Source organism: Haliaeetus albicilla, chromosome Z (assembly GCF_947461875.1).
Source record: "Haliaeetus albicilla chromosome Z, bHalAlb1.1, whole genome shotgun sequence".
NCBI classification, from domain to species: Eukaryota; Metazoa; Chordata; class Aves; order Accipitriformes; family Accipitridae; genus Haliaeetus; species Haliaeetus albicilla.
Window position 1 is genome coordinate 42489008 of NC_091516.1, and position 25736 is coordinate 42514743.

Consider the following 25736-nt stretch of genomic DNA (forward strand, 5'->3'; position numbering starts at 1 on the left):
TAGATTGGATATTAGGAAAAATTTCTTCACCGAAAGGGTTGTCAAGCACTGGAACAGGCTGCCCAGGGAAGTGGTAGAGTCACCATCGCTGGAGGTATTTAAAAGGTGTGTAGACGTGGCACTTAGGAACATGGTTTAGTGGTGGACTTGGCAGTGTTAGGTTTATGGTTGGACTTGATGATCTGAAGTGTCTTTTCCAATCTCAATGATTCTATGAAGTCTATAAACGGGTTCTGCAAGGACTGAACCTGACTAAATTAGGATTCACAAAGTACTGCTGCTGACAACAGTAGCCACAGAGGCAAACTGTGGAACTATAATGAAGGGAGAGTGAAAACTCTCAAATTCCAACTGTCTTTAAAGCCCACAGAAACTTCTATTCATTACATTCCAAAAATACCCAGCTAGGAGATTCTGTCCACTGACAGAAGCCATCTATCTTCCAAAAGATCTGAGGAAACACTAGAGAAAACAGTTAAGAAACATGATCCACCAGGGACAAACTCAACACTTCGACACAGTCAATAGACAAAATGAGGTGATGAAAGCAAAGTCCAGTCTCTTTTCTAAGACAAATCTCAAGAAAGGAACATGCTACAGACACACTAAAAGACTTAGCCATTAAATCCAAAGTGATAATGATCTGATTACTTTATTCCAATTAATCCACTCTCTTTTGGAAAGAAGCGGCAATAGCTGACCACTTATTACGATATAAGAACATCCTGATTGTCTTCATAATCACTGAATTTTAAGTCATACAAGAAACAAAAATTAACTTGGATTTGAAAAATGACACGTCAAATATTCTGACAGCCTAGAATGAGAACTGGAGATGCTACATGATCACAAGTATATAACAACACTTACTGTCCCTCCCATAACAGCATAATACTTGGTTTCCTCTCAGGTTTACACCTTCTACTCCCAAACGCATACTATTCCTGTAATATTACACGTAACATATCATGTTTCTGTAAGAACTACAACTATCTGCTAGCTGTCTGCCCAAAAGCAATCACCACCACTTCTCAAATGGTATGCACAATTATAACCAAAGTCTCCAACAGATTTAAGAATGTAAAGAAATGTAAATAATTTTATTATCATGTCAAATCACCAAAAAGAATACTGCACAGATTGGAATATAATTGTCAAACTTGATTCATTAAAAACTTCGTGTTTATAATTTACCTGAGTCTGCTGCAGAAAGCACCATAGAAAGGCAAAGGTCATGTTGCAGAATTTAACTCCAGTTTACCAATGAGAACATTGTGAGGAACCTTGAACTTGAACATAATTCCAAAAAATGAGAAACAACATGGAAAGTACCCACATGCAAAATACTTCTTTTCCCCTTCCTTTCCAAATATTGTTTGAATTAAAATCCCTTAAACAGAAAGAGTCATCTTCCTCCACATAAATTCCACAGAGCTTAGAGTTGAGATGCTTGAACAAAATCTATATTGATCAAAATCTGTCATCAAAACTAACATATAGGGCAGCATCCTATGAAAAAGAAAACAGCAAACAAACTGAAAAAAAAATCTTATCTTTGAGGTCCTATTTTATTCCACTGTTAATCAGCATTACTAGGATAAATTGCTTTCAAGAGTTAACTGTACCATCTTTGTATCTAGCACCCAATCAGACAATTATAAGGCTAAAGCAGCTTCTTTATAGACTGGCTTAAACTTAACAATGATCTTCAGTATTACTCAGAGGGCTCTCTTTTTTAATTTTTTTTTTAAACTTGTCTGCAGTGAATACACTTAGATGGTTCTACTGCCACTAGCAGAGAATTATCATGCTGGGGGAAACTACCACAAATGTTTTCTATTTTGAGATGCAACTCAGTAGCTCCAGTAACATTTGTCAGGTCATAGCATAAGTTCTTAAAAGGAAGACTTCAGAGATGAATGAAAATGAACAACAGCACAAGAAAATGTTAAAGACAACCAATTACATCAGAACTCTAAATCAAAGCAGGTGATGGTTGTTCAGAATTTTTTTTTCTCTTTTTCTTAAGCGCATGGAGAAAACCTAAGTATAACTAGTTAACAAAGACCATTATAAATCATGTAATGATAGAACACACCAGATAGAATTTCCACTATCAATCGTTGACTATGAAGCACTCTATCATCCTCTGGAGACAGCCCATGATCAAATGGGATGCTTATTTGCTTGCATTAGCAACCTGACTTCCTCCTTTTCCATAAAAAGGATGTACATTACCCTCCCAATGCCTTTCACATCCATGCTCTGCACCTGTACCACTGTTGGAAAAGACATGACACTGTTGAAAAAGACATGATACTTACGGGGGGGGGGGGGGGGGAATAGTGACAACTATGCTTTATTCCACTTCAAAAGCTGTTGAAACTCACAATAGATTATTATTTCTAGTTAATCTCTATTAATTTTCAATCTCTTTTCCATCTGTCATTTCCTGTTTTATTTCCCCAGACTCATATCACCAAGGAGAGGCCATCCACTTTGAACTAATGCATCCACAAAAGCAACTTGCATGTTATCGTTGATTCTTTGAACACCTAAATTTCACTAATATCCACAGCACAGCTGTGTGGATGTTCCTGATGTTAAATGATCATTACCCTCTCAGTTTACAGCCATCTTGGCTGTAGTATAGTACTACATAATTGGCACACACCGTTCAGCATGAGACTGACCTTTATTACACAGCATTAACTTCGTAAACTGACTGGAATGAAAGCAGAGATGATGTGCCCTGGGTTACTGAAGGCAACACATGATCTGGCAACACCATATGACTCAATATTTGCAGGTTTTTTCTCCATTTTCTTTTTCCTCACGTGTCATATGAAATCTCTATTTTTATTTAATTACCATTTACTTACTGGTTCAAAACTGAGGCTCTGTAAGTGTAGTCTGTCTAGATTTCTCTCTTTATGAATATACTTGAGCAATAAAAGGAAAGCCTGATGAAGTGGACAGTAAAAATGCCCTTAAGCCTGTGATTGCTAACAAGAAGGGAGTATGGGTTATCTAACTTCTTGTTTTCTCTCTAATGTTATGACAGCTAGTCCCCAATTTTCCATTTATACTTATATCACATGGATGACTGAAATCTTGTTTGTGCTGAAGACTCTGTGTAAATTGACTTATCCTTGTACATTTCAAGTCCTGAAGTGTCTTTTCCTTCACACAGGTTATAATTAAGAACCTTATACCCTCTGGAGGTGTTGCTAGGGCACACTTGCAAGTGTTAAGAGAATTCTTAATCAGCTTCAGATATCTAATTAAGGTACATATTCTTCCCTGCTGCACTTAAAAGGGGCAGGGGGGAAGGAGGGAAGGAAGAGTGAGTGTGCATGCATCATTCCCACTACGTACATTAGGTTTCTGCTCTAAACTGCAACCTGTGGGAGCCTGTCTCTTCACTGATTATAAATGGAGCCTGGACAGACACTATACCACTAGCTTTGGAGGTTATCCCCCTCCAACCTGTCTTCTGCAAAAAGAAATCCCCAAAAGAACAAATACAGATACTTCCTTGAGTTAAATGACAGGAAAAAAAAACATTAAATATGGCTCGGAACACAGAAGGCATTCCCACATTAAACTTTTATCTGGAGACGTGGTTGACTTAGGAATTAAGGGTATAGTGAAACAGAATCAAATATATCAGCTGCTAATTATCTTTTTGACAGAAATGAATGCTGGCTTACAATACACCTATAATCTCTGGTTTGTGCAAGCAAGAAGCATTCACATGACAGGTTTCCACCCTTACCAGAAAAAAAAAACTTCTAAAATGCTGCTCATGAATAAGTGCTCCCTTCCCTTGCAAAGGAACAAGAAAGTAGCAGAAAGATGATACTGTACACTGAAAACTAACTTCCATTACTCCACCAGTCAACCCAGCTTGTACTGTAGAAGAATTCAGAGCAAACATAACTGTACTACTGCAGGGAGTCAAAATTAATTCTCAAAAATCACATTTGTTTACTTATATTACAGCACTAAGTAGTCTGTGCTCTAATTTAATTTGTTATTCCATTTTGCAATATTATATCAAACACAAGGTATTCAAACTGTATGAGCTGCAGAAAGTCTAGTGGCTCCTATTGTTTGAATGTGCTATTCAGTAATGGAACGCAGTATTGCTACTATAAACATCAATAAAATTGTACTTCAAACTGATGCTGTAGTCTGAATGCCAAAGCGAAAAGTCCAGCAGAAAAAGTCAGAAATCAAGCTGAACAATGTATTTCCTTCCTTTCCCAAGCTAGGCAGGACCACACTGAATGGAAGGCGGGGGGGGTGGGGGGGTGGGGGTGGGGGGGAGGATGTCAGTTTTACATGTATCACATCACTAACTGTTTAAACTTCTGTTCTATTACTGGTATTCCTGTACGAGTTGACATTGAACTATTCTTATTTCTTGATTAGAGAATTTCATTCCTGCCAAGTTTTGCCAGTAGAATTAAATTTCCATGCTGCTTCCCATTTTCAATAAAGGCTGTTTTATCTTCAAAATGCCTTCTTCAGCACGAAATACTAGTGTGTGCACAGTTTAAACTCTGACTATATTAAAGTGTTCAGTTGTACATCAGGAAAGAGATATGTCTTTGCCTTTCTGGTTTTTTTTGTTTTGGTTTTTTTTTTTTTTAACCACAACATAAAATTGCAGTTAAGGCAGCAGTGAGAAGTAGGTTTTTTTGTTGCCCAAGGGAAAATATAAACTGCTATGTACACTAATGTATGCTATGCCCCAGAAATTTTAAACCCAAAGAAGTAACAACATGTTTCTCTACTAAAACATAGTAGATAAAGATCTGGTCAGCTATAATACACAGAATGCTTCCTCAATGCTTCCTACTTTGCAAGTCCCTGAATTCTAACAGTTCCCTTTTTCTATCCTGCGCATTGCTCATTCTCTCAAATCAGACAACCTGCCCTGAAACCAAGACTATAACAACATCCCTGTGAATTTACACATTGTTTTAAACTGGTACAGAAACAGGAGAAGTATTTTTAATGAGATTGCATTCTTCCAGTTATCAGAAAAGCAGGGGGGAGAGGGGGGGAAGCTGAGATATATTCTTGTTTATTCCTCATATAGGACAGTGTCCAATTCAAAGTTAACAATCGCATGATTTTGTTTATCTCTTTCAGGAGTGGTTAGGAGGGCTGTATCAGGCCTACACTAATATCTATCAGGGCCTCCTAATCACTGTTCCATAAAGTACAACTAGCTGCATATTACATTTGGTTTGGTTTTTTTAACTTGCTTCCACTACTAGGCTGGCTCCTTTATATGGTCCACAATACTGAGAGCTTGTACAAGTAGAGACTATTAACACCATATGATATCAGAGGCAAAGAGAGACCATGTTTAGCCACAATAATATAATTCAGCTCATTATCATGACTTGCAAGGTTCTGAGATAACCCAACTATTTCTCATGGTGTTTCTTAAAATATGAAGGGAAATCTATATCATCCAAGTCATGCAGAGTACGTTGCCTACATTTTAAATCTAGTGACAAACAAACAGAAGTGCACAGATTGAAAGTGTTCCTACAAGCCAGACTATAAACGATGGATTGACTGATCGACATCTGAACAACTGGATTACTAATAGTGTTTACTCACATATAAAGAACAGTTGGCAAAGTATAGAATTACTTTCCTGGTTACAAAATAAGAGTTAAAATATCACATTTGTGCCTTCTAGTATTCTTCACAAAAAGGGAAGTGGTATATAAAAAATGTATACAAAAAGCTGGAGTATACATCTCTCAAACAAAAAAATACTCAATCTTTAGTTCTTATTTACATAGATATATGAAAAACAAGAAGGAATGACATCAGCAAGAAACTGAAATTTGACATGATGTTTCTCCAACCTCAGTCACATAAGGAAGTTACTAGATTGCTCAGCTTTTTTTTTTTTCTTAACTTCACACCTGCTAAGCCTTAGTATCTGCGAAATTGGTGGGAGACAAAAAAAATTTATTCCTCAAGCTCCATATGAGAGTTACAGAAGCTGCTGCTCTGCTTTCAATCACCTGAAATGCTATTATAACAAACAGCTCTCAATTTGTTGTTCTCCAAATTTAATATCCAAGACTTCAATATTCCTTAGAAAAAGCCACAGAAGTATTTTAGAGAAAAATGAAACCTTGTATCCAGCTGTTCAGTTGCAATTCCATATGCTGCTTTGAAAAGTTCATTTAAACTAACTGTTCTACAAGCAGCAGAACTAACAAAGCTTTTCTAGGGATCACTTCTTTTATTCACCAGCCAGTCAATATATCCTCACCAATGTACCCACATTTTTGCTGGCAGCCCTGGTATTCTAAAGCAGCCCAGACTTGCACACAGCTGGGCAGAGAGCAGAGACCACACTAACAGGTCTGCTGGCCAAGTCAAAACATATACAGCAGCAGTATGCTCCATCCTTGTCGCAGGTGGTGCTTACCTGTATGTCCCTTCTGTTCAGCCAGTGATGTTGATAAGCCTGTAAGTAGTAGAGCATTTCACTGGAAATCAAGTTGTAGCTCAGAAGGGATTTTGGTGGCCGGAACAAAATGTTTTTATGGAAATGAGAACCAACAGACAAACTCACAAATTTTGTTTCCCCAAATAGTCAGGCTGGAAATGGCAATTTAGAAAGGTACATATATCATTCTCTGAACAAAACTGTTCAGAAACTACACTAATATCTGCATGTGAAACTATGTTCTTCAGGTTTTATAAACCAAAATGTTCCTCAGCCATAGCACTGTAAATTCTATTGCCTTAAGGTTTGCAGAGAAAGAAAGTACTAGAATACAAAGTGACACAAATGACCAAGCAAACAGACCATGGTTAAAAAAACATGCCAAGTACAAGCAACACAGAAAAAAATACAGCTTCCTGTCCTAAAACTCAGTAGCTGTGCAGAGCTGACAAAGGAAAAGGAAACAACAATTTGCCATTTTTATTATTCTGTTCTTTTTATGGAGCTGCTTCTCAGAGGTCTTTTTTTTTATGCTACTTTCACACTTTGCATTTTAAAAAATCTTTCATTCAACATTTGAAAAACAGAGGTAATTGATACAAAAAAGTTATTTTAATATTTTCCTTTTAAATTATTAAAACCTAATTACAAAGTCAAAATGTCTTTTCTTTGCTAAACTGTGCAAGACTAACATAAAAAAACAAATAAGTGTAATTAGAATGGTCCAAAATTCAAAATGCTGTACTATAAAGCAAGGTCTTAATCTAGAAATATGCTAATGTTTAGATAAAATATTGTATTAAGAACTGAAATACAGATTTGCAGACAAGCAAAGTAAGTCAAATACCTTTAGCCTCCAATTATCTCCTACTTCTGTTTTGATCCTGTTCAGCCAATTTTCATGAAAGTAAGCTGGATCTCTGAAACACAAAAAACATAGAGTGTTCATTAAAAACAAGTTATAGAAACTGTGAGGATACCTTAGTGATAAAGGCCCTATCTATCTCAGGCTAAGGTTATTTAAATGACTACCTCAGTACCCCACACATGGCCTGTATATAGTAGTTCAGAATCCTGTTACTACTCACTTTTCTAAGGCCTTACACCCTGTTGACAGCACAGCTTCATTTGTGTGCCATGGGTAGCTAATACTTTTGAGGAAGCTGCTGTACTTGGAATGCATTTTGCCAGTTTTTCCCTCTCTAAATTCTTCTTCCTCTAATTATCAACTGGTCCTAGAGCAATATTTGCTTGCATTACTTGAAAGTGTTACAAAAAATATTACTTTTCCACATATTATGTATCCCTACTGCTATACACTGCTTACAGCTATCCGAATTCTAAATGGGAAGCCTGGGACTGAACAATACATACGTTGTCTTTATACAGTGAGAAGAGTTTAAAAGTATCACTGAAGTTAAGTATTTACTACTGAGAACACACTGCACTATTATTTCATCTACCAAAAACTACCGGTTTTTGCAAATCTCTTTTCGTGGTAACCCTAGACAAAGCTTTTTGTGAATACCTTTCCTTAAAGTTTTTCTATCTTCTGCACTTTTGACAAGGCAATCAAGTTAAAGAACAGAACACCTACTGCTTGTAGAGTATACTTCTATTTCTATAAATTCCTTCAGTCTCTTTTGTGTTTGCAGTCCAGAAAGTCAGCCATATCCTGGGGCTGCATCAAAAGAAGTGTGACCAGCAGGTCAGGGGAAGTGATTCTGCTCCTCAACTCTGCTACCATGAGACCCCACCTGGAGTACCGCATCCGGCTGTGGGGCCCCCAACATAAGAAGGACATGGATCTACTGCAGCGGGTCTAGAGGAGGGCCACAAAAATGATCAGAAGGCTGGAGCACCTCTCCTATGAAGACAGGCTGAGAGAGTTGGGGTTTTTCAGCCTGGAGAAGAGAAGGCTCCAGGGAGACCTTATAGCGGCCTTCCAGTTCTTAAAGGGGGCCTGCAGGAAAGATGGGGAGGGACTTTTTACAAGGGCATGTAATGATAGGACAAGGAGTAATGTAATGATAGGACAAGGAGTAATGTAATGATAGGACAAGGAGTAATGTAATGATAGGACAAGGAGTAATGTAATGATAGGACAAGGAGTAATCTTTCTTTAAACTGAAAGAGGGTAGATTTAGATTAGATGTACAGAAGAAGTTCTTGACTATGAGGGTAGTGAAACACTGGAACAGGTTGCCCAGAGAGGTGGTAGATGCCCCATCCCTGGAAGTGTTCAAGGCCAGGCTGGATGGGGATTTGAGTGGAAGATGTCCCTGACCATGGCAGGGGGGCTGGAACTAGATGATCTTTAAGGTCTCTTCTAACCCAAACCATTCTATGATTGTCTTCCTTTTTCTCACAAACCCATTCCATAAGTTGCTTCTTCAAGACAACTCCCAAGACTCTCTTGCCCCAAGTTCCAAGATCATCTAAAAGGCTAACATTTTCTACTGTTCACTTAAGTAAAATTTTCCTTATATCATACAGAATTATGAAAAGGCTATTATCAGAACTAAGGAAAGAGAATGCACTACAAATAACTACTTTTAAAGAAGTAGATCAACATAATATAAGGAAAGGCTCATATTTCATCCAACATATAAAGTTAATATAGTCAGGGGAAAAAAAACAACAAAACCAAATAACTTTTTTTTTTTTTGTAGGCATAAGGCTCTTAAGAGTTAGTGTGGTAGGCCAGAGTTAGTTTCATGTGAGGTATTCCAATTTCTGGACTTACACTGCTGCATTTCCCATCAAGTACTACTAGATTTACTGCTGTATCCTCTACAGATAGAAGGGGTCTGGACTGAGCTCTTTTTTAAGGGCAAGATGCCATGAAATCTTTTGGCAAAAGCTCAAGGAAACTATGAATGTGTCTGGAAATTCCAATGACATCTGTATCATATGTGCTGTAAACCAGCAACTACATCAGTACAGGGCACAGACTGTGTAGCCACGCTTTGTACCTGATGCACAGTATCTCCCGTACTGTATCTTTCCCATAATGTCTTCACAACACATCAAGGTCCGCAAACAGCCTGTGATACAATACACGGCAATGGAGAGAGATCACAAGCAGCAATGTTTCTCTACTGACACATTCCAATTGCTATTTTTACACATTCTGTAGTGAAGATTATGGCATATTTCCTTTCCTCTGACATGGCATCCGCAAACATATAGCTGGAAGAACAGCTTTAATTACTAGTTAAGTTGATGACTCCAAATTACTCCCATTCAACAACAGTGCAGTTCTAGCACAGATGACAGAATCTTAAATTATGAAACAGAAAAAGCAATGTCTTATCCAGAGTTTCATCTGGTTTTGAAATAGATGTTTTCAAATAGCTTTCAAATGGCCTCTCTGCCCTCAGAAGACAGGTAAACGCAAGAACAAAATTGATTCAAATACATGCAAGATCTACTAGAGATGAAGGCTCACATTCAGTTTTTACATGAAACAAATGGTTCTCCTTGCAAAAAGTCTTAATTTGCATAACTTGCACTCAACCACAACAAAATCATCTGGACAGTACTGAAAAAAAAATGAGAGTACAAGCCCCATGTAGCCCCACTTGATTCCATTTGAGGTGTGGAGTTCAAAAAAGCACACTAGTATCTTTCACATGGGTCTTCTGGGAATTGCCAACAGCCAAATGAGCCTTGCTTACAATAGACTCACAACTGCGAAGTGTTTACGCAGCTGAGTGAGAAAGCAGGTATGCCTAATTACCTGTGCTTCACCAGCAACAAAGACCAATGGGACTTTCTTAAGTAAGGACTGTATCTTGCCATTTTAAGGATCACTAACATCTTCAGCTGCTTCAAGGCTGCAGTGCCACGAATATACCAATTCCTGACTTAAAATTTTCATTGTAAATAATGACACTAAGAAGCAACATGGGTAAGCATAAACCACTGCCCACAAGCAGAATTATATTTGGACTGACTGGATGGCTAATATTGCATCCCTGATTTTCAACAATAAGGGCATCAGCTGAGGAAGAGTAACAAGATCTCAGGGTCAGCTCCAACTCATTCCACTCCAGAAGCCTGTACTTCAATAGCAACTAGGTGGCTTTTCTCAGCTACTACTGCAATAAAAATAACACATGCATCTGGCCTTCAGTGTCTTGATGGAAGTCTTGGGCTACCTACTCCTTTATATACGTCATCAGACATACATAAGGAAGACCCCTGAGAATTAAATCTAAACTCAGTGTGGTAGTCCTCTCCCACAGATCCCATTTGTTTTTTTCTTTTTAAGTATACAAACCTCATGGAAGTACCAAAGGGTCCAGCAGGTGATAAACAATCCGCTCTAAACCATCAACACGTAACAGTGGTCAGAACAGTACCATCAATTCTCTTTACAGCACCTTCATGCAGACTTTGCAATAATTAGTAACATATTGCAGAAACACTCTGCCAGGAATACAACAAGCAGAAAAGCAACAGGTTGGGTATCAACACCAAGCAAATCTAGAACGACCATACTTTCTTCATCTCTAAATCACCTCAGAATCATTCTTAGGGTGCCGTCATAATTTCATTTCTGCCCTCGAAAGTCCAATTAAGGTTCAGAACGAATACTAACAGCAATGCTTTCTCTATCAAACTAACAGAAATCAAATCTGAAGTAAAAAAAATTTCCATCAGAATTTCTACAAATACTTTTTAAAAGGGCCTTCCAGACATTAGGTCATTCACAGTCCTTGCTGCAAACAAGTCCCCCTATGCCGAATCTTTGGGAATCACGACTCAATCACGTTCAGAGTTCTTTAACTCCCTTAGTCCATGTCATTAAGATGCTGTCATTTCTTACAGTGTTTGAAAAAGCATCACCTAAACAAATACGAAAACATGTGGTCAAGAACTGAGCAGCTGTGATTACAAAACCTACCAGCTCATTTTGAAAAAGCACTGCACTAAACAAGGGCTGCAGAAAACTGACTGGAGCATCATCATTACCATGAGATGACTTGTTTGAACCAAGCATTTTGAGTTCAGTAAGTTCCTGAGCCTAGATCCAAACTTGGACAACCTCTTGCACTAGATAACTTTCCAGGTTTGTAAAAGTATTTGTGTATCAGTTGACTGCTGCCTAGTATCTGAATAATACTGCAGATAACTGGGACTTTTCTTCAGAGCACAAAATACTTATGCTGTTAATGCTGTATCACTTCATGTGATGTTGTTTTCAGAAATGCTCATTTATACCTTCTCCATCTTATTTTGTATGCAAATTTTCCTTTATTTAAGCGATCATCTCTCCACATCATCGATGCCAAGAGACAGAAATATTCTTCTGAAGAAAACCAGCCCACAGAGCATGTAGTATAACTCATGATTATTACTCATTTTAACAGTGGTACAATAAGCTGCTTTAAGAAATGACTGTTTATAAACGTTTCTCTCCCACAGCGATATACAAAAGCATGGCTTTTGTGTTCTGCATATGTCAAAACATACACAGCATGCTGCAATGTATAATATAACAAATGAATAATTCATTAAGTGGGGCACATTGCACAGATGACAAATGAAAATGTATACCATCTCTTACATTTACCAAGGCCAGTATGATGGACAAAGAAAGAATTAAAACAGGAAGGACACTGGGTACTAAACAGTCTCCAGAGTAGGATAAAAGGAAAATTTAAAACTGCAGTATAAAATGGGGAATTATGCTGTTCTAGGGATACCAAAGGACAGTGAAAACATAGGTAACATCAGTGAAGCCTAGAAAAAAACAAGAAAAAGAGGATGCAATTCAGAAGCAAGCTATGGCACTTCTATCTGCTCTAAACAGCGTAAGCTACATGATTTTAGGTAGACAGTCTACTTATAGACAGTTCAAACATTTTATTTTGCTTCCATTCTTTACTCCTGGAGTATAGCACTCTGTCAAATAATCATCAACATTGATTGTGTGCAGGCATCTTATCTTACTGTATTTCATACCAATTCTAGTCAGAAGGACCAGTAACCTTCACATCTGAACACAAATAAACAGTGAATCTTACAGAATAATACAAAAAAGGTAAGCTAAAGCATAGGCTGAATTTCTTCCTCTGAGATAATACAGTTAGCATGGGAGAATTCCATTCAATGGTACTTTAACCTGAAATTCGAAGACAAAGGTTTTATGATAAAAAGAAACGAAGTGTTGTTCAGGGATTTACCGACATGTTTGTTAACAACTGAATCTGTAAGCAAAATGCTTATGCTTGGTTACATAGCACACGTTTCTGCCATTTTGTATCACACTACATCAGTGAAAAGCTTTTGAAGGTGTCAGTAATTCCCTCTGTATGCTTTTCTTCTCACAGCCCCTTCCAGCAAGTTTATTACAGAAAATTCTGCTACATGAGTTGTAACTTCTGATGAACGGCCCTTACTTACAAATGGGCTGCTACCTTGAGTGCAAAAAATATTGAGAACAATGTACAAAAAATTGAGAACTATAGAAGGAGCTGCTGGCCCCTTCTGAACACCTGACACAAAGCACAACTGGTTTTTGTCAGCTGATGAGTAAGGATTATTCTTCCTTTTTTCTTTTACTAACAACAATCCTACTGTTCTGGTGTGCAAACTTTCTGTATATCTAAAGCAACTAATTCCCTGAACTAGGGTTCTCTTTGAAATGGTTCCTCTTCATAAACTACAGTCTTAATTCCGTCTTGTTTCCATTACCTCCTTCCCTCATAAGTACCAATGGACTCCTTCTATGAATGTCGAGGTTAAAAAAATAGAAAGAATAGAGAGTTCAGACTTACTTTAAAGTTTTCAAGAAGAAATGCTATCCTTACTCTTCTGTGGAAATACATCCAGATCACTGGATCACCCCAACATCTTTCATTTTTCACCAATGCTCTACCTCACTTAGAGTTCTTCACTGACTGCATTTTCTTCATTCACAGAAAACTCTTTTTTTAAATCTCACTGGATATATTAATCTGCTCTTTCAGCTATTTCTTTAAACATTAATTAACTGTAGTAAAAGTCCTCATCCACCCAAAAGTCATCAGAATTCTCCCCTCCCACCTTTACGTAATTAGCCTATTAGTACTATTAGCCTCAAAGAACACACATTGACAAGGAATCCTAAGCAGGAGGCAGCTATAGTGAAAGACACCCAAATTTAAAGGCACATGCATTACAGAAATAGTAGTTTAGCCTTCTCAATGGAATAAGAGTAAGAGCATTTAAGCTTTGTGTCTCCAGTCAAGACAATAAATTTGTCCTTTGAAGATTAACTTTTTGAGAGGTTTTCATGCCAAATCAACAACTGTTCAAGTTTTCATTGTAAACAACATCTGTTTGCAGTGACCTGGTGCTTTCAGGTTGTGCTTGCTCTCTGCTATTTAATGTGACTGCATGACTTTTCAGAATAACCTTAAGCACCCAGCTGTCTTGCTCTTACACATTTCTATACCTGCAAAAATTTTCTTCTTCATGGTATCTTTCTTGGCACAGAGAGGGAGCCAGTGCTGCTAATACAAAAAGAAGGGTACACTGGAAAAGCATGCTCTAGACTTGCTTCACATTGTTAAACATTCCCTGATTCCTGACTAAGTATTCTTCCTGTGCTATCTGTTTGAAGGAACAAAAGGAGCATTTCACTACAAGTGTCAAATTTGGTTTTGTTTTCAAGAAAGAATACTCAAAATGGCTTTGTCAACATGCTCCTGATCAGTTTTCTAGTCAGCTATACAAATGCTGATGATCCCTGTATTTGGCCTATGTTCCCATCTCTAGTATCCAGGGAAACAGACAATGTTTGGCTATTCTGCAACCCTTGGTATCCACTTCAAAAATCAATTGGAGCCATCTTCTGTTACTACAAAAAAAAGGATCAATAATATTTTCCCTCAAAAATTGTTCATATGTTACCATTCCTGTTTTACAATCCAAGATCAGCTTGCTGCTGCACTTCAAAGCTTATCTCAATAGGAATGCGTTCAAGATTTAGTAATACTATTGCTAAATCTCTGCATGTGAATCAATGTATTCATTGTACAGGTATGCAAAATGGTAAATCTAAAGCACAGCTATAAGTAAGACATCCAAATACTAATTTTGTCAGGTTCAAAGTACTACCTAGCGCATAGAGAAAGAACTTTAAATTGCTTAGCTGATCTTCACATATAACTGGGTAAACTAAAGAATTCCCGCATTCAGTATCAGCATGGCAATTGTTACAGGAAATATTTTAAAATCATGCTACAGAAATGTAGTATTTGTGTTGTACATCTCTTTTTAAGACATCAGTTCATCAGCTGAAAACAGTATCTCAGAACAGCTTTCCTTTCTTAATACCAAGGCAGGGAGAAAGACAGTATTTCAAGTGATGGTAGTACCAGGCTAAAATAGTCATTAAGGTTATTGAGGGGCCTTTGACAATGAAGTTTCATTTTGGTTTGTATTAAGGTATATTATGTCTTAGATACAAATTCTGATTAGTCTTTGAACTAGTCAATGAAGAATATATACAGTTATCAACTGCTGGCCCATCATTAAGTCAAGTGGAACCTGTAGCCTACAGAAGAACTACAGAAGTTCAAGACATAAATACCCATATTAAATATGTCACTATTACATTTTTTCTAAATGCTCTGAAAACAGATTAACAGATGATTACACTGAAATCCTGACTTACTATAAAGTTTACTGAACACACCATTTATATGGTCACCATGTTTTTATACTCCAGGGGGCAAAAAAGGACAGTATCTTTCCAATCCTAAAAAAAATAGGAACAGTATCCAATTTATATTGTATTTACCTTCAGACTTGTAAACTTGATGTTCAGACTTCAGAAAACTTGCTCTTACAAGTGAGCTGATTTAAATGCTGGATTGGAAAATCCATTTCTATTGTAGGGGGTGTTGTGTCATCTTTTGTGTACCAGCAAAATACATTAAAAAGTAGAAAGACTGCTTCAATTACTCTGAAGCAAGAGGACTGCTGACGTTACTTGAAATTAGTTTTGTTTGATGCAAAAATATGTAAAGATGGGATAATTCTTTTAAGTGATGCCTCATCTTCCTCGAAGAAGGAGAAATTAAGTGCAGAAAGAAACTTTGCAGCATTTACATTTTCTTTGAAGTTTCATGTAAGAAAGACTGTTCGCTACTTCAAGCCTTTAGGATTCTATGCTCCAGATCTTACCTTTTCACATGCTAAAAAGTGTTCCCTTGAAATATTTGACTACATTGAGACCTCCTCCTTCCCCCTTTTTTCTTCCTGTGAATGGGCAGCTCCTTCTTTCACTAGGAGGAAGGCTCCTGCTCCACCTGAGGATTTGCAACTACAGAACAGATTCAGTGCCCTCACAGCAGTTAAGGGGCTAGGAGCTCTGTCAAATGAATCATTTGTGTTCAGTAAACCTGAGCCATGCAGCAGCACAAGAGGGAAGTGGCAAGCGTTAGCAAGGGATGGAGGGCCCTCATCTTCTGACTGACTCGTCACCTAAGAAGGGCTGCTGCTTACTAGAGGTTTGAATTCGTGGCATTGTTAAAAAACTGCCAAAGCTTGTCCAGCCCTCAGACTATTACTCCTTCTGCTCTTCCACCTGGGCATCAGCTATACAGCTAGGGAGACCTGAAAAGTACCAAGTGATCATGTGGCTCGGGAAGCTATATAGGTCAAGGCCCAAGTAGTCTTCTCCCCAATCATGCCAGTTCGCAGGAAGGGCTTGAGGAGCAGACAGATCCTGCAGATCAACAACCAGCTGTGAAGTGGTGTTGGCAGCAGGGTTTTGGTTTCTATGAGCATAGAACCCTCTTTGAGAATCAAGGACTGCTTGGAAGAGATGGGATCCACCTGACTATGGTGGGCAGAAGCATCTTCACCAACAGGCTGGCCACCCTGGTAAGAACAGTTTTAAACAAGGAACAATAGAGAAGGGAAAATACAACCAAACATCAAATGACAAAGTAGCAGACTCTGTTGGCAAGCAAAGGATGTGGGACAACGTGAACAAGAGATATCACCTCATAGTTAACAAAAGAGGGCTGGAGTGCAGTCACCCCAAGCATATGCACATAAATAAGGAAAGGCCTACAGAAAAACACTACAGGGAAAGCTGTCATTCTTGGGAATCAGCAAGACTGGCTGCACATATGAAGTGCCTCTCCCCTAATGCACACACAGCATGGAGAACAAACAGGAGGAAACACAGCTCTGTGTGTAGTTACAAGGCCACAGTCTCACTGGGATGATGAAGACATGGTAGGATGGCTCACGTGACAAAGTTGCTGCCATGAATGAATACAGGCTCTTTAGGAGAACAAGCTGGGAAGGCAGTAACAGAATATACTGGGTTTGTGTGGTGGGGTTTTGGTCATGGAGGAGGGGCTGCAGGGGTGGCTCCTGTGAGAAGCTGCTAGAAGCTCCCCCGGCTCCAAGTCAGACCCACCTCTGGCCAAGGCTGAGCCCATCAGCAACAGTGGTAGCACCTCTGCGATAACATATTTAAGGGGAAAACCTGCAGTAGAGAGGAGTGGGATGTGAGAGAAACACAAACGTAGACACCAAGGTCAGTGAAGAAGGAGGGGGAGGAGGTGTGCCAGAGGAGGCGATTCCCCTGCAGCCCATGGAGGACCCCACACTGGAGCAGGTCGATGACCCCAAAGATGGCCATGACTCCATGGGAAAGCCCACGCTGGAGCAGCCTCTGCCTGAAGGACTGCAGCCTGTGGAAGGGACCCACGCTGGAGCAGTTTGTGAAGAAATGCAGCCCCTGGGAAGGACTCAAGTCAGAGAAATTCATGGAGGACCGTCTCCCATGGGAGGGATCCCATGCTGGAGCAGGGGAACAGTAAGGAGTCCTTCCCCTGAAGAGGAAGGAGCAGCAGGGACAATGTGTGACAAACTGACCACAACTCCCATTCCCCATCCCCCTGCACTGCTGAGGTGTGGAGGAGGTAGAGAAAATCGAGAGTGGAGTTGAGCTGGGAAGGAGGGAGGGGTAGGGGGAAGGTGTTTTAAGAGTTGGTTTTACTTCTTGTTATCCTGCTCTGATTTGATTGGTAACAAAAATTGATTTTGTTTTTTCCCCCCAAGTCAAGTCTGGTTTTCACCCATGACCGTAACTGGTGAGTGATTCCTTCCCTGTCCTTGTGTTGACCCACAAGCCTTGCATCATATTTTCTCCTCCCCATCTTACTGAGAGGGAGGAGTGAGGAAGCAGCCTCGTGGTGCTTTGTTGCTGGCTGGGCTTAAACCATGAGAGAGGGAGGTGCCCTTTATGTGAAAAAGCACCAGGAACGCACAAGCTGTCTTGGGATGGATGATAAGCCAGCTGAGAGATTATGGATCAGGATGACCAGGCAAACCAACATAGGTGGCATCGTTATAGGTGCCCACTACAGACTGCCTGATCAGGATATCATCACAGACAAACTGATGAAACATGGCCTGGGTAAGTGGACAGTGAGGTGGGTTGAAAAATGGCTGAACTGCCAGGCTCAAAGGGTTACGAGTAGCAGCATGAAGTCCAGCTGGAGGCCAGTCCACTAGCAGTATACCCAAGGGGTCAATACTATTAAACATCTTTAAGAGTGACCTAGATGACGGAACAGAGCATAAGTTTTCAGATAATACAAAACTGGAAGGAGTGTTTGACACCTGATAGTTGTGCTGCCATTTGAAAGGACCTCGACAGGCTGGAGAACTGGTCTGACAGGAACCTTATGCATTTCAGCAAAGGTAAGTGCAAACCCCATCCACCGATATATTCTGGGGGTCAATTGCTCAGAAAGCAGCTTTGCAGAGAAGAAGCTTGGTAGAAACTAACCTGAACACATTCCAGCAATGTGTCCTTGTAGCCAAGAAGGCCAACCACATCCTGGGCTGCATAGGGAAGAGTATTGCCAGGAGGTCAAGGGAGGTACTACTCAGCTCTGGTGAGACCGCATCTGAAGTGCTGTCCTGGGCTCCCCAGTATAAGAGAGACCTGGACATACAAGGGAGCTCAGCAAAGGGCAATTAAGATGATTAACAGACTGGAGCATCTGCCATATGAGGTGAGACTGAGAAAGCTGTGTCTGTTTAGGCTCAAGAAGAGAAGGCTCAGTGGGATCTTGTCAATCCTGTGTATAAATACCTGATGGCTCCTTCTTTATACCCTCACATAATCTTCTCAGTGGTGTCCAGTGAACAGACAAGAGGCAGTTGTCATGGTTTAACCCCAGCCAGCAACTAAGCACCACGCAGCCGCTCACTAACTCCCCCACAACCCAGTGGGATGGGGGAGAAAAATCAGGAGAAGTAGTAAGACTCATGGGTTGAGATAAGAACAGTTTAATAGAACAGAAAAGAAGAAACTAATTATGATAATGATAACACTAATAAAGTGATAGCAGTAATGATAAAAGGACTGGAATATACAAACGCTGCACAGTGCAATTGCTCACCACCCGCCGATAGACGCCCAGTTAGTCCCCGAGCGGCGATCCCCCCCCGCTCCCACTCCCCCCAGTTTATATACTAGATGTGACATCACATGGCATGGAATACCCTGTTGGCCACCTTGGGTCAGCTGCCCTGGCTGTGTCCTGTGCCAACTTCTTGTGCCCCTCCAGCTTTCTCGCTGGCTGGGCGTGAGAAGCTGAAAAAGCCTTGACTTTAGACTAAATATTACTTAGCAACAACTAAAAACAGTGTTACCAACATTCTCATACTGAACTCAAAACATAGCACTGTACCAGCTACTAGGAAGACAATTAACTCTATCCCAGATGAAACCAGGACAGCAGTGGGCACAAACTTAAAGACAAGTACTTCCACCTGAACACAGAGAAAAAACTGTCCCCAGCTTTCTGTTTTGTTGGGGGCGGGGGGGGATGTTCTGTTTTTAAACTGTGAGGGCAATTGAATACTGGAACAAGTAGCCCAGAGGGGCTGTGGAGTCTCTATCCTTCCATATGCTCAAAATCTGACTGGATACAATCCTAGGGGAACTTGCTCCAGCAGATTCTGTTTTGAGCAGGTGAGTTGGATTAAACACTCCAGAGGTGCCTTTCAACCTCAACTACTCTACAATTCTTTGATGCAAACCATAAGAACTCTAACGGAAAACTGTTCATATCTATTCTGTCCCTGTCCAGTCTTCATTTTCAACAAATTACACAGAAAACATTTTATTCTGCATTTACACTCAAGACAGTACCCTCTTCATGTTAAAAGGAATAAAGTGTATCCTTTTTAAAAAAAAAAAAAAACAAAAAAAAAACAGGTCTGTAGGAACTGGCATGCTCCATTGGACTGCTGACTTTAGTAAATGCTGCTTAAGTTTCTAATGAACAATAAAAAGTTGTTTTTCTGTGAAAACAGGTAATTCTGCATATAGCTACCTTTCAGATGCATATCTGTAGTCCCCAGAAACATTCCAGATTACACTGAGATGTTGCACTAATGCATTTTACCCTATTTGATCTTAAAGTTCAAAAGAACAAAACCATTATCTAGTGTAGCAGCTATTATTCCTTCACTTACTGTAAAGAACATAGTATCTTTGCAAACAACTAAATTGACAGTTCCATTCAGTTTATCACAGAAGTTTTATTGCACAAAACTAATTCTAACATTACTGATACAGTGACTGTAGTTTGCAACAATGATCAGGGCCCAACACCTTACCCTGCACTGGTTCCAACTTTTTAAGAAAGTTTGAATTTGTAAGCTTAGTTTTAATCCAACTTACTTTGCAGTAAGCTCACACTTGAACAAATACCTCCCTAAAACAAAACTTTATTTACTTTTTTTGCATTTAAGATAGTTATCTGAAAACTACAGAAAAAACCCCCCATATTAGTCATGTTCCAGATTAAAGTACTGTCTAAGCATAGGAAAAGCCATATCCTTATGGAATTCCAGCCAAGTTCGAACTAAAATACACTTAGATACAGAAAAATGTATAGACAATGGAACTGTGTGTATTTAATTCATTAAATAATTTCTTACATTTTTTGAAGAACCTGTGCCATCACAACCCCATTCGTTAAATCTTCCACAGTCTGGCATGGTGCCTCAACATTAAATGTCTGGATCTGCAGAAGAAAGGAAAAGGTTATCTTCTTCTACTTTAATGTCAAGAGACTTTCAAAAGTAAAAAGAAAAATGCTACCAAATAGCAAATAGAACAGAGTAAACCCCACATGTTTAGTGTACAAGTTAGGATTTAAGAAGCTTTAGATTTAATAGCAATCAAGGAAATTAACTACTCACAGGGCTTAGCATCTTTATTTTCAGAAACTTGTAAACTTTGCTACAAACAACACCAGTACATTCTCCAAAAGTCAAATTTTCCACAGCATTTTCTAATTTGGAATGTCACTGGGCCTGCTGTTCTCCCACTCAAGTGCTTCTGGAGTGTAAATTCAAGTACTCTCTCTCAATGAACATATGTAAGAAACTCAGCATTTGGAGGTAACACTGATAGCTCAAAACTCTCATAGGCTCCCCACAACCAGAAGATCAAACATAAGGGACATACATAGTCCAGACTTAACTATTCCCTACTATCAGATGGAAGAGGACAGCACAATGCTGCTAAGCTCTAGTGGATCTACATACTACTAGTGTTCTGAATACTTCAGGGTATTTTATTAACATAGTGACAGCCAGTAAGGTCCATATAATGGCACGCCTCTGGTCTTCAGATGGAAGCTAAGATTTGAAAATGCTGCTGTTCTGAAGGGGAATGGCAAGGACCATAGGACCTAGCTGTTTGATAACAGAATTACTTAAGACTAATGATGAGTTAGTTCATAACAAATTCCCCTCCACAGACTGCACACTGAACACACTTACTCAGACCAACCTAAGGTTAATTTTCTGAGGATGTTGTCCAATGTTCTAGATCATGCAGGAGCAAGAATAATCTCTTAAAAAGCCACTCATCAATAGACATAAATTCTGTACGGCTTCTATTCATCAACTCCATTTTCATGCATATAGCATACAGGCTATCTGAAACCCGCCCCCTACCATATCAGCAAACATACAAACATACAAGGCAAAGCTCTTTTCTCACTTCCTCCCTTGGTGTGGAAAACAGCCTTTCTACTTCAGCACAGTCTTTTCAACTGGTCTAAGTTATTTGATCATTTACTTTAAATGAACATTCTTTTAAAAGGATGCAGATGAGTTTTGTGAAAACAGTTTTGATGACATGTCATTTGGAGGGTATCTGCCTAATGCTCTCTGCTGTTATCCTCCTCCTAGGGAAACCCCTCCTGGGTTTATTTGCTCTACAGAGAGATCTGGACAGGCTGGATTGATGGGCTGAGGCCAGTTGTATGAAGTTCAATAAGGCCAAGTGCCAGGTCCTGCACTTTGGTCACAGCAACCCCAAGCAGTGCTACAGGCTTGGGGAAGAGTGGCTGGAAAGCTGCCCGGCAGAGAAAGACCTGGGGGTGCTGGTTGACAGCCGGCTGAATATGAGCCCGCAGTGTGCCCAGGTGGCCACGAAGGCCAACGGCATCCAGGCCTGTATCAGAAATAGTGTGGCCAGCAGGAGCAGGGAAGTGATTGTTCCCCTGTATTTGGCACTGGTGAAGCTGCACCTTGAGTACTGTGTTTGGTTTTGGGCCCCTCACTACAGGAAAGACATTGAGGTGCTGGAGCGTGTCCAGAGAAGGGCAACCAAGCTGGTGAGGGGCCTGGAGCATAAGTCTTATAAGGAACAGCTGAGGGAGCTGGGGCTGTTTAGACTGGAGAAAAGGAGGCTGAGGGGAGACCTTATCACTCTCTACAACTAACTGAAGGGGGGTTGTAGTGAGGTGGGTGCTGGTCTCTTCTGTCAGATGGCTGGAGATAGGACGAGAAATAGCCTCAAGTTGCGGCAAGGAAGATTTAGGTTAGATATTAGGAAAAACTTCTTTACTGAGAGGGTTGTTAGACATTGGAATATAGGCTGCCCAGGGAAGTGGTTGAGTCACCATCCCTGGAGGCATTCAAAAAGCGCATAGATGGGGCACTCCATAACATGGTTTAGTGGGCATGGATGATGGTTGGACTCAATGATCTTGAAGGTCTTTTCCAACCTAAATGATTCTATGATTTGTAGGAAGCACTACTCATATGCACCATGGATAAGAAAGCCTACAAGACAGCTTGCAACTTCAGGCTACATAAATGTTAGATATATCAACCATTTTTTTTCTGAACATAATGTACAACCATTCATGCTTTAGTGGCATTTGAAACACTAATACTGGTCCAAGCCATTTCCCAATAAATGCCCTCTAGATATATGAATTGTCTTTTATTGTAAGATACATAACAGTGGGAAATTCTGCAGGTCCTTTTTTGAAGAAAAGGCTCTCAAAAAAATCAAGAGCACGATATCCAGATTCTCATAACAACTTTGGAATGTCACATAAGGACTCTGGCAACACCATTTAACATTAATTTGGAAAACAAGTACCTAGGTGAATGTTCCTTTCTTTCCTTTACTCTGGAAGGAAAAAAAACCTAGCACTCAGTTACAAAAAAAAACCAGCAATGATGTCCACAAAGTGCCAAAAAAACCCAAAAACAACAACAACAAAAAAACCCCCACAAACCAGCTATCAGAGCATGTTTGCTGAGCAAGTTCAACAGTGACCAGCAAAGAGTCCTGAATGATGTCCGTCTTCCAAGAGTACAAGAACAAGTTACTGTGTGGCACACAAAACAGGCAGAAGTGACTTCTACATGTCAGATTCAGTAGATTTTCCTATAGCTTGGTCTGAGCTACCCAGAAAACACAGCTCCTCATTTCTCCAGAGAATCAAGAAGCCATCATAGATCGCCAAGACACTAGGTGAAAATCGGGGTGGGTCAGTGGGAACCCGCCCCCGACACACACACGAAAACCACCACATCACAGGATATAACATCAAATTGCTGTGTTTCACCAGAAAATTGAATTTACCTACGACCTCTGAATTGTGGCAATACTGTTGAAGGAATACAGAGACAATCGAGTCTGAATCCACAAACTCAGCAACACATTAAACAGGAAATAGCACTTCCTAGCAAAAAAACCCTGTAATGACAACATGGACGCTTATGCTTGAAGAAGTTCAAGATGCTACAACAATAAAATTCTCAAGCATAGACAATGAAAACTTGTTTCTAATTCTGCATATTGTACTTAAATAATGAGTATTTAAATTACTTTGCTGCACAATAGCCAAATCAAAAAATCACTTAACAACTACTACTATTACGATTTTTCAAAAATAGACAAAATGAAATGCTCTTTTCAAGTAAGCAATACCAACATTAAGGAGGTCTTCAAACAGATTGCAAATTAATCAGATTTTTAAAAATCCATTTTGTATCTTGATGTATGAAACACCTCCTTGACTAAACAAAAGTGTATGTAGGAGATACCATGACACTGATAGAGGAAGAAAGGTTGCTAAGCCTATTTCTGTGACACAGAGAAACAAGATGCATACTCTCTGCTCTTTTGTAACTAATTTTATCATCATACTTCCCCCATACTTCATACACAAGAAAAGGTCAAAACTATCATTAAGGCTCAGGTAACCAGTCTGAAGACTTAAAGAAAGACTAAACCTCATTATATTACTTGATTCTTCACATACATTTAATTTTTGTAATAAATGTCTTTGCTTGCATAGGAAAGGAATACACAGCATAATATTTCAATTAAGGTGTCAAATTTCTGCTACAAAACATTTATTCAACTCTTAAAGGAACTGTATCTTTTTCAAATCCTTCAGAGATACGAAAGCAACAAATTTTCTTGCAAAAAAAACCTACATAAAACAGCTTTACTAATTTATTTAGTTAAAAGTTAAACTCCTATACTATATTCTCAGATAGTTCTACAAAACACTAAACCACTTTAAGGAACAGTAGAGTTCAGGAAGGAGAAGAACAATAATAATGTGGCAATGCAGAAGCAGAATCCATCTGTGGAGGCAAAGAAGTAAATATTTTTCTGTGTGTGCCTCTAAACAGCTATTCAATAACAGCTGTTAAAACACTGCCCTTCCTGTGCATTGTGATGTGTCTCCTCCCGGAAGACTTCTCTCTCATCCTGCTGCAACTGCTCCTACTTCTCGAGTGTTTGTAATACTGCCCCCATCGTTAGCTGCCCAGAGCTGTAAATTAATTCCCATTCCCTGTTACGATTCTTTTTTTTTCCCACTTCTTGTACCACTATGTGGAGCCTTGCCATCATGCCTGAGGGACAGGATGCCATCCAGAAGGACCTGGACAAGCTCAAGAAGTGGACCCATGTGAACCTCTTAGGTTCAACAAGGCCACGTGCAAGGTCCTGCAGCTGGGTCATGGCAAGCCCTGGTACCCATACAGGCTGGGGAATGAAAGGGTTTGTGAGCAGCCCTGCAGAGAAGGACTTGGGGGTACTGGTGGATGAAAAGCTGAATGTGAGCCAGCAATGTGCACTTGCAGTCCAGAAAGCCAGCCATATCCTGGGCTGCATCAAAATAAGCATGACCAGAAGGTTGAGGGACATGATTCTCCCCCTCTCCTCCGCTCTAGTGGGACCCCAGCTCTGGAGTCCTCAGCACAGGAAAGACATGGACCTGTTGGAGCGGGTCCAGAGGAGGGCCACAAAAATGGTCAGAGGGATGGAACACCTCTCCTATGAGGAAAGGCTGAGAGTTGGGGTTGTTCAGCCTGGAGAAGAGAAGGCTCCAGAAAGACCTTATTGTGGCCTTTCAATACTTAAATGGGGCTTATAAGAAAGATGGGGAGGGGACAGACTTTTTAGTAGGGCCTGTTGCGATAGGACAAGGTGTAATGGTTTTAAACTGAAAGAGGGTAGATCCAGACTACATAAGGAAGACATTTTTTAATATGAGGGTGGTGAAACACTGGAAGAGGTTGCCCAGAGAGGTGGTAGATGCCCCATCCCTGGAAACCTTCAAGGTCAGGCTGGACAGGGCTCTGAGCAACCTGATCTAGTTGAAGATGTCCCTGCTCATTTCAGGCAGGTTAGGCCAGATGACCTTTAAAGGTCCCTTCCAACCCAAACTGTTCTATGATTCTATCAGACAAGAGTCTGGAGAAAAAAGGGAAGAAAACCCCACCAGCCACTTGGCTCAATCACTAGCTCTAGTAGGCCTTCACACCTTCCATCAACTATCACATAATGGGAGAAAAGGGTTCTCTGATTTTATTAAGTATTAATCCAGACCTCTGACTCACACAGCCATGAACATGAGCTGTCAATTTTTAT

General features: G+C 39.8%; 1 protein-coding gene across 4 annotated transcripts in view; it reads right to left on the minus strand.

The window, feature by feature from the left end:
* HOOK3 (hook microtubule tethering protein 3) overlaps positions 1-25736 on the minus strand; it is a 104530-nt gene that overhangs the window by 68019 nt on the left and 10775 nt on the right. For all 4 annotated transcript variants that reach the window (XM_069776764.1, XM_069776765.1, XM_069776762.1 and 1 more), the window contains exons 2-3: positions 20474-20559; positions 7341-7413 (exon numbers count right to left, since the gene is read on the minus strand). In XM_069776764.1, the coding sequence (XP_069632865.1) occupies positions 7341-7413; positions 20474-20559 (159 nt within the window). The remainder of the gene's footprint in view (positions 1-7340; positions 7414-20473; positions 20560-25736) is intronic.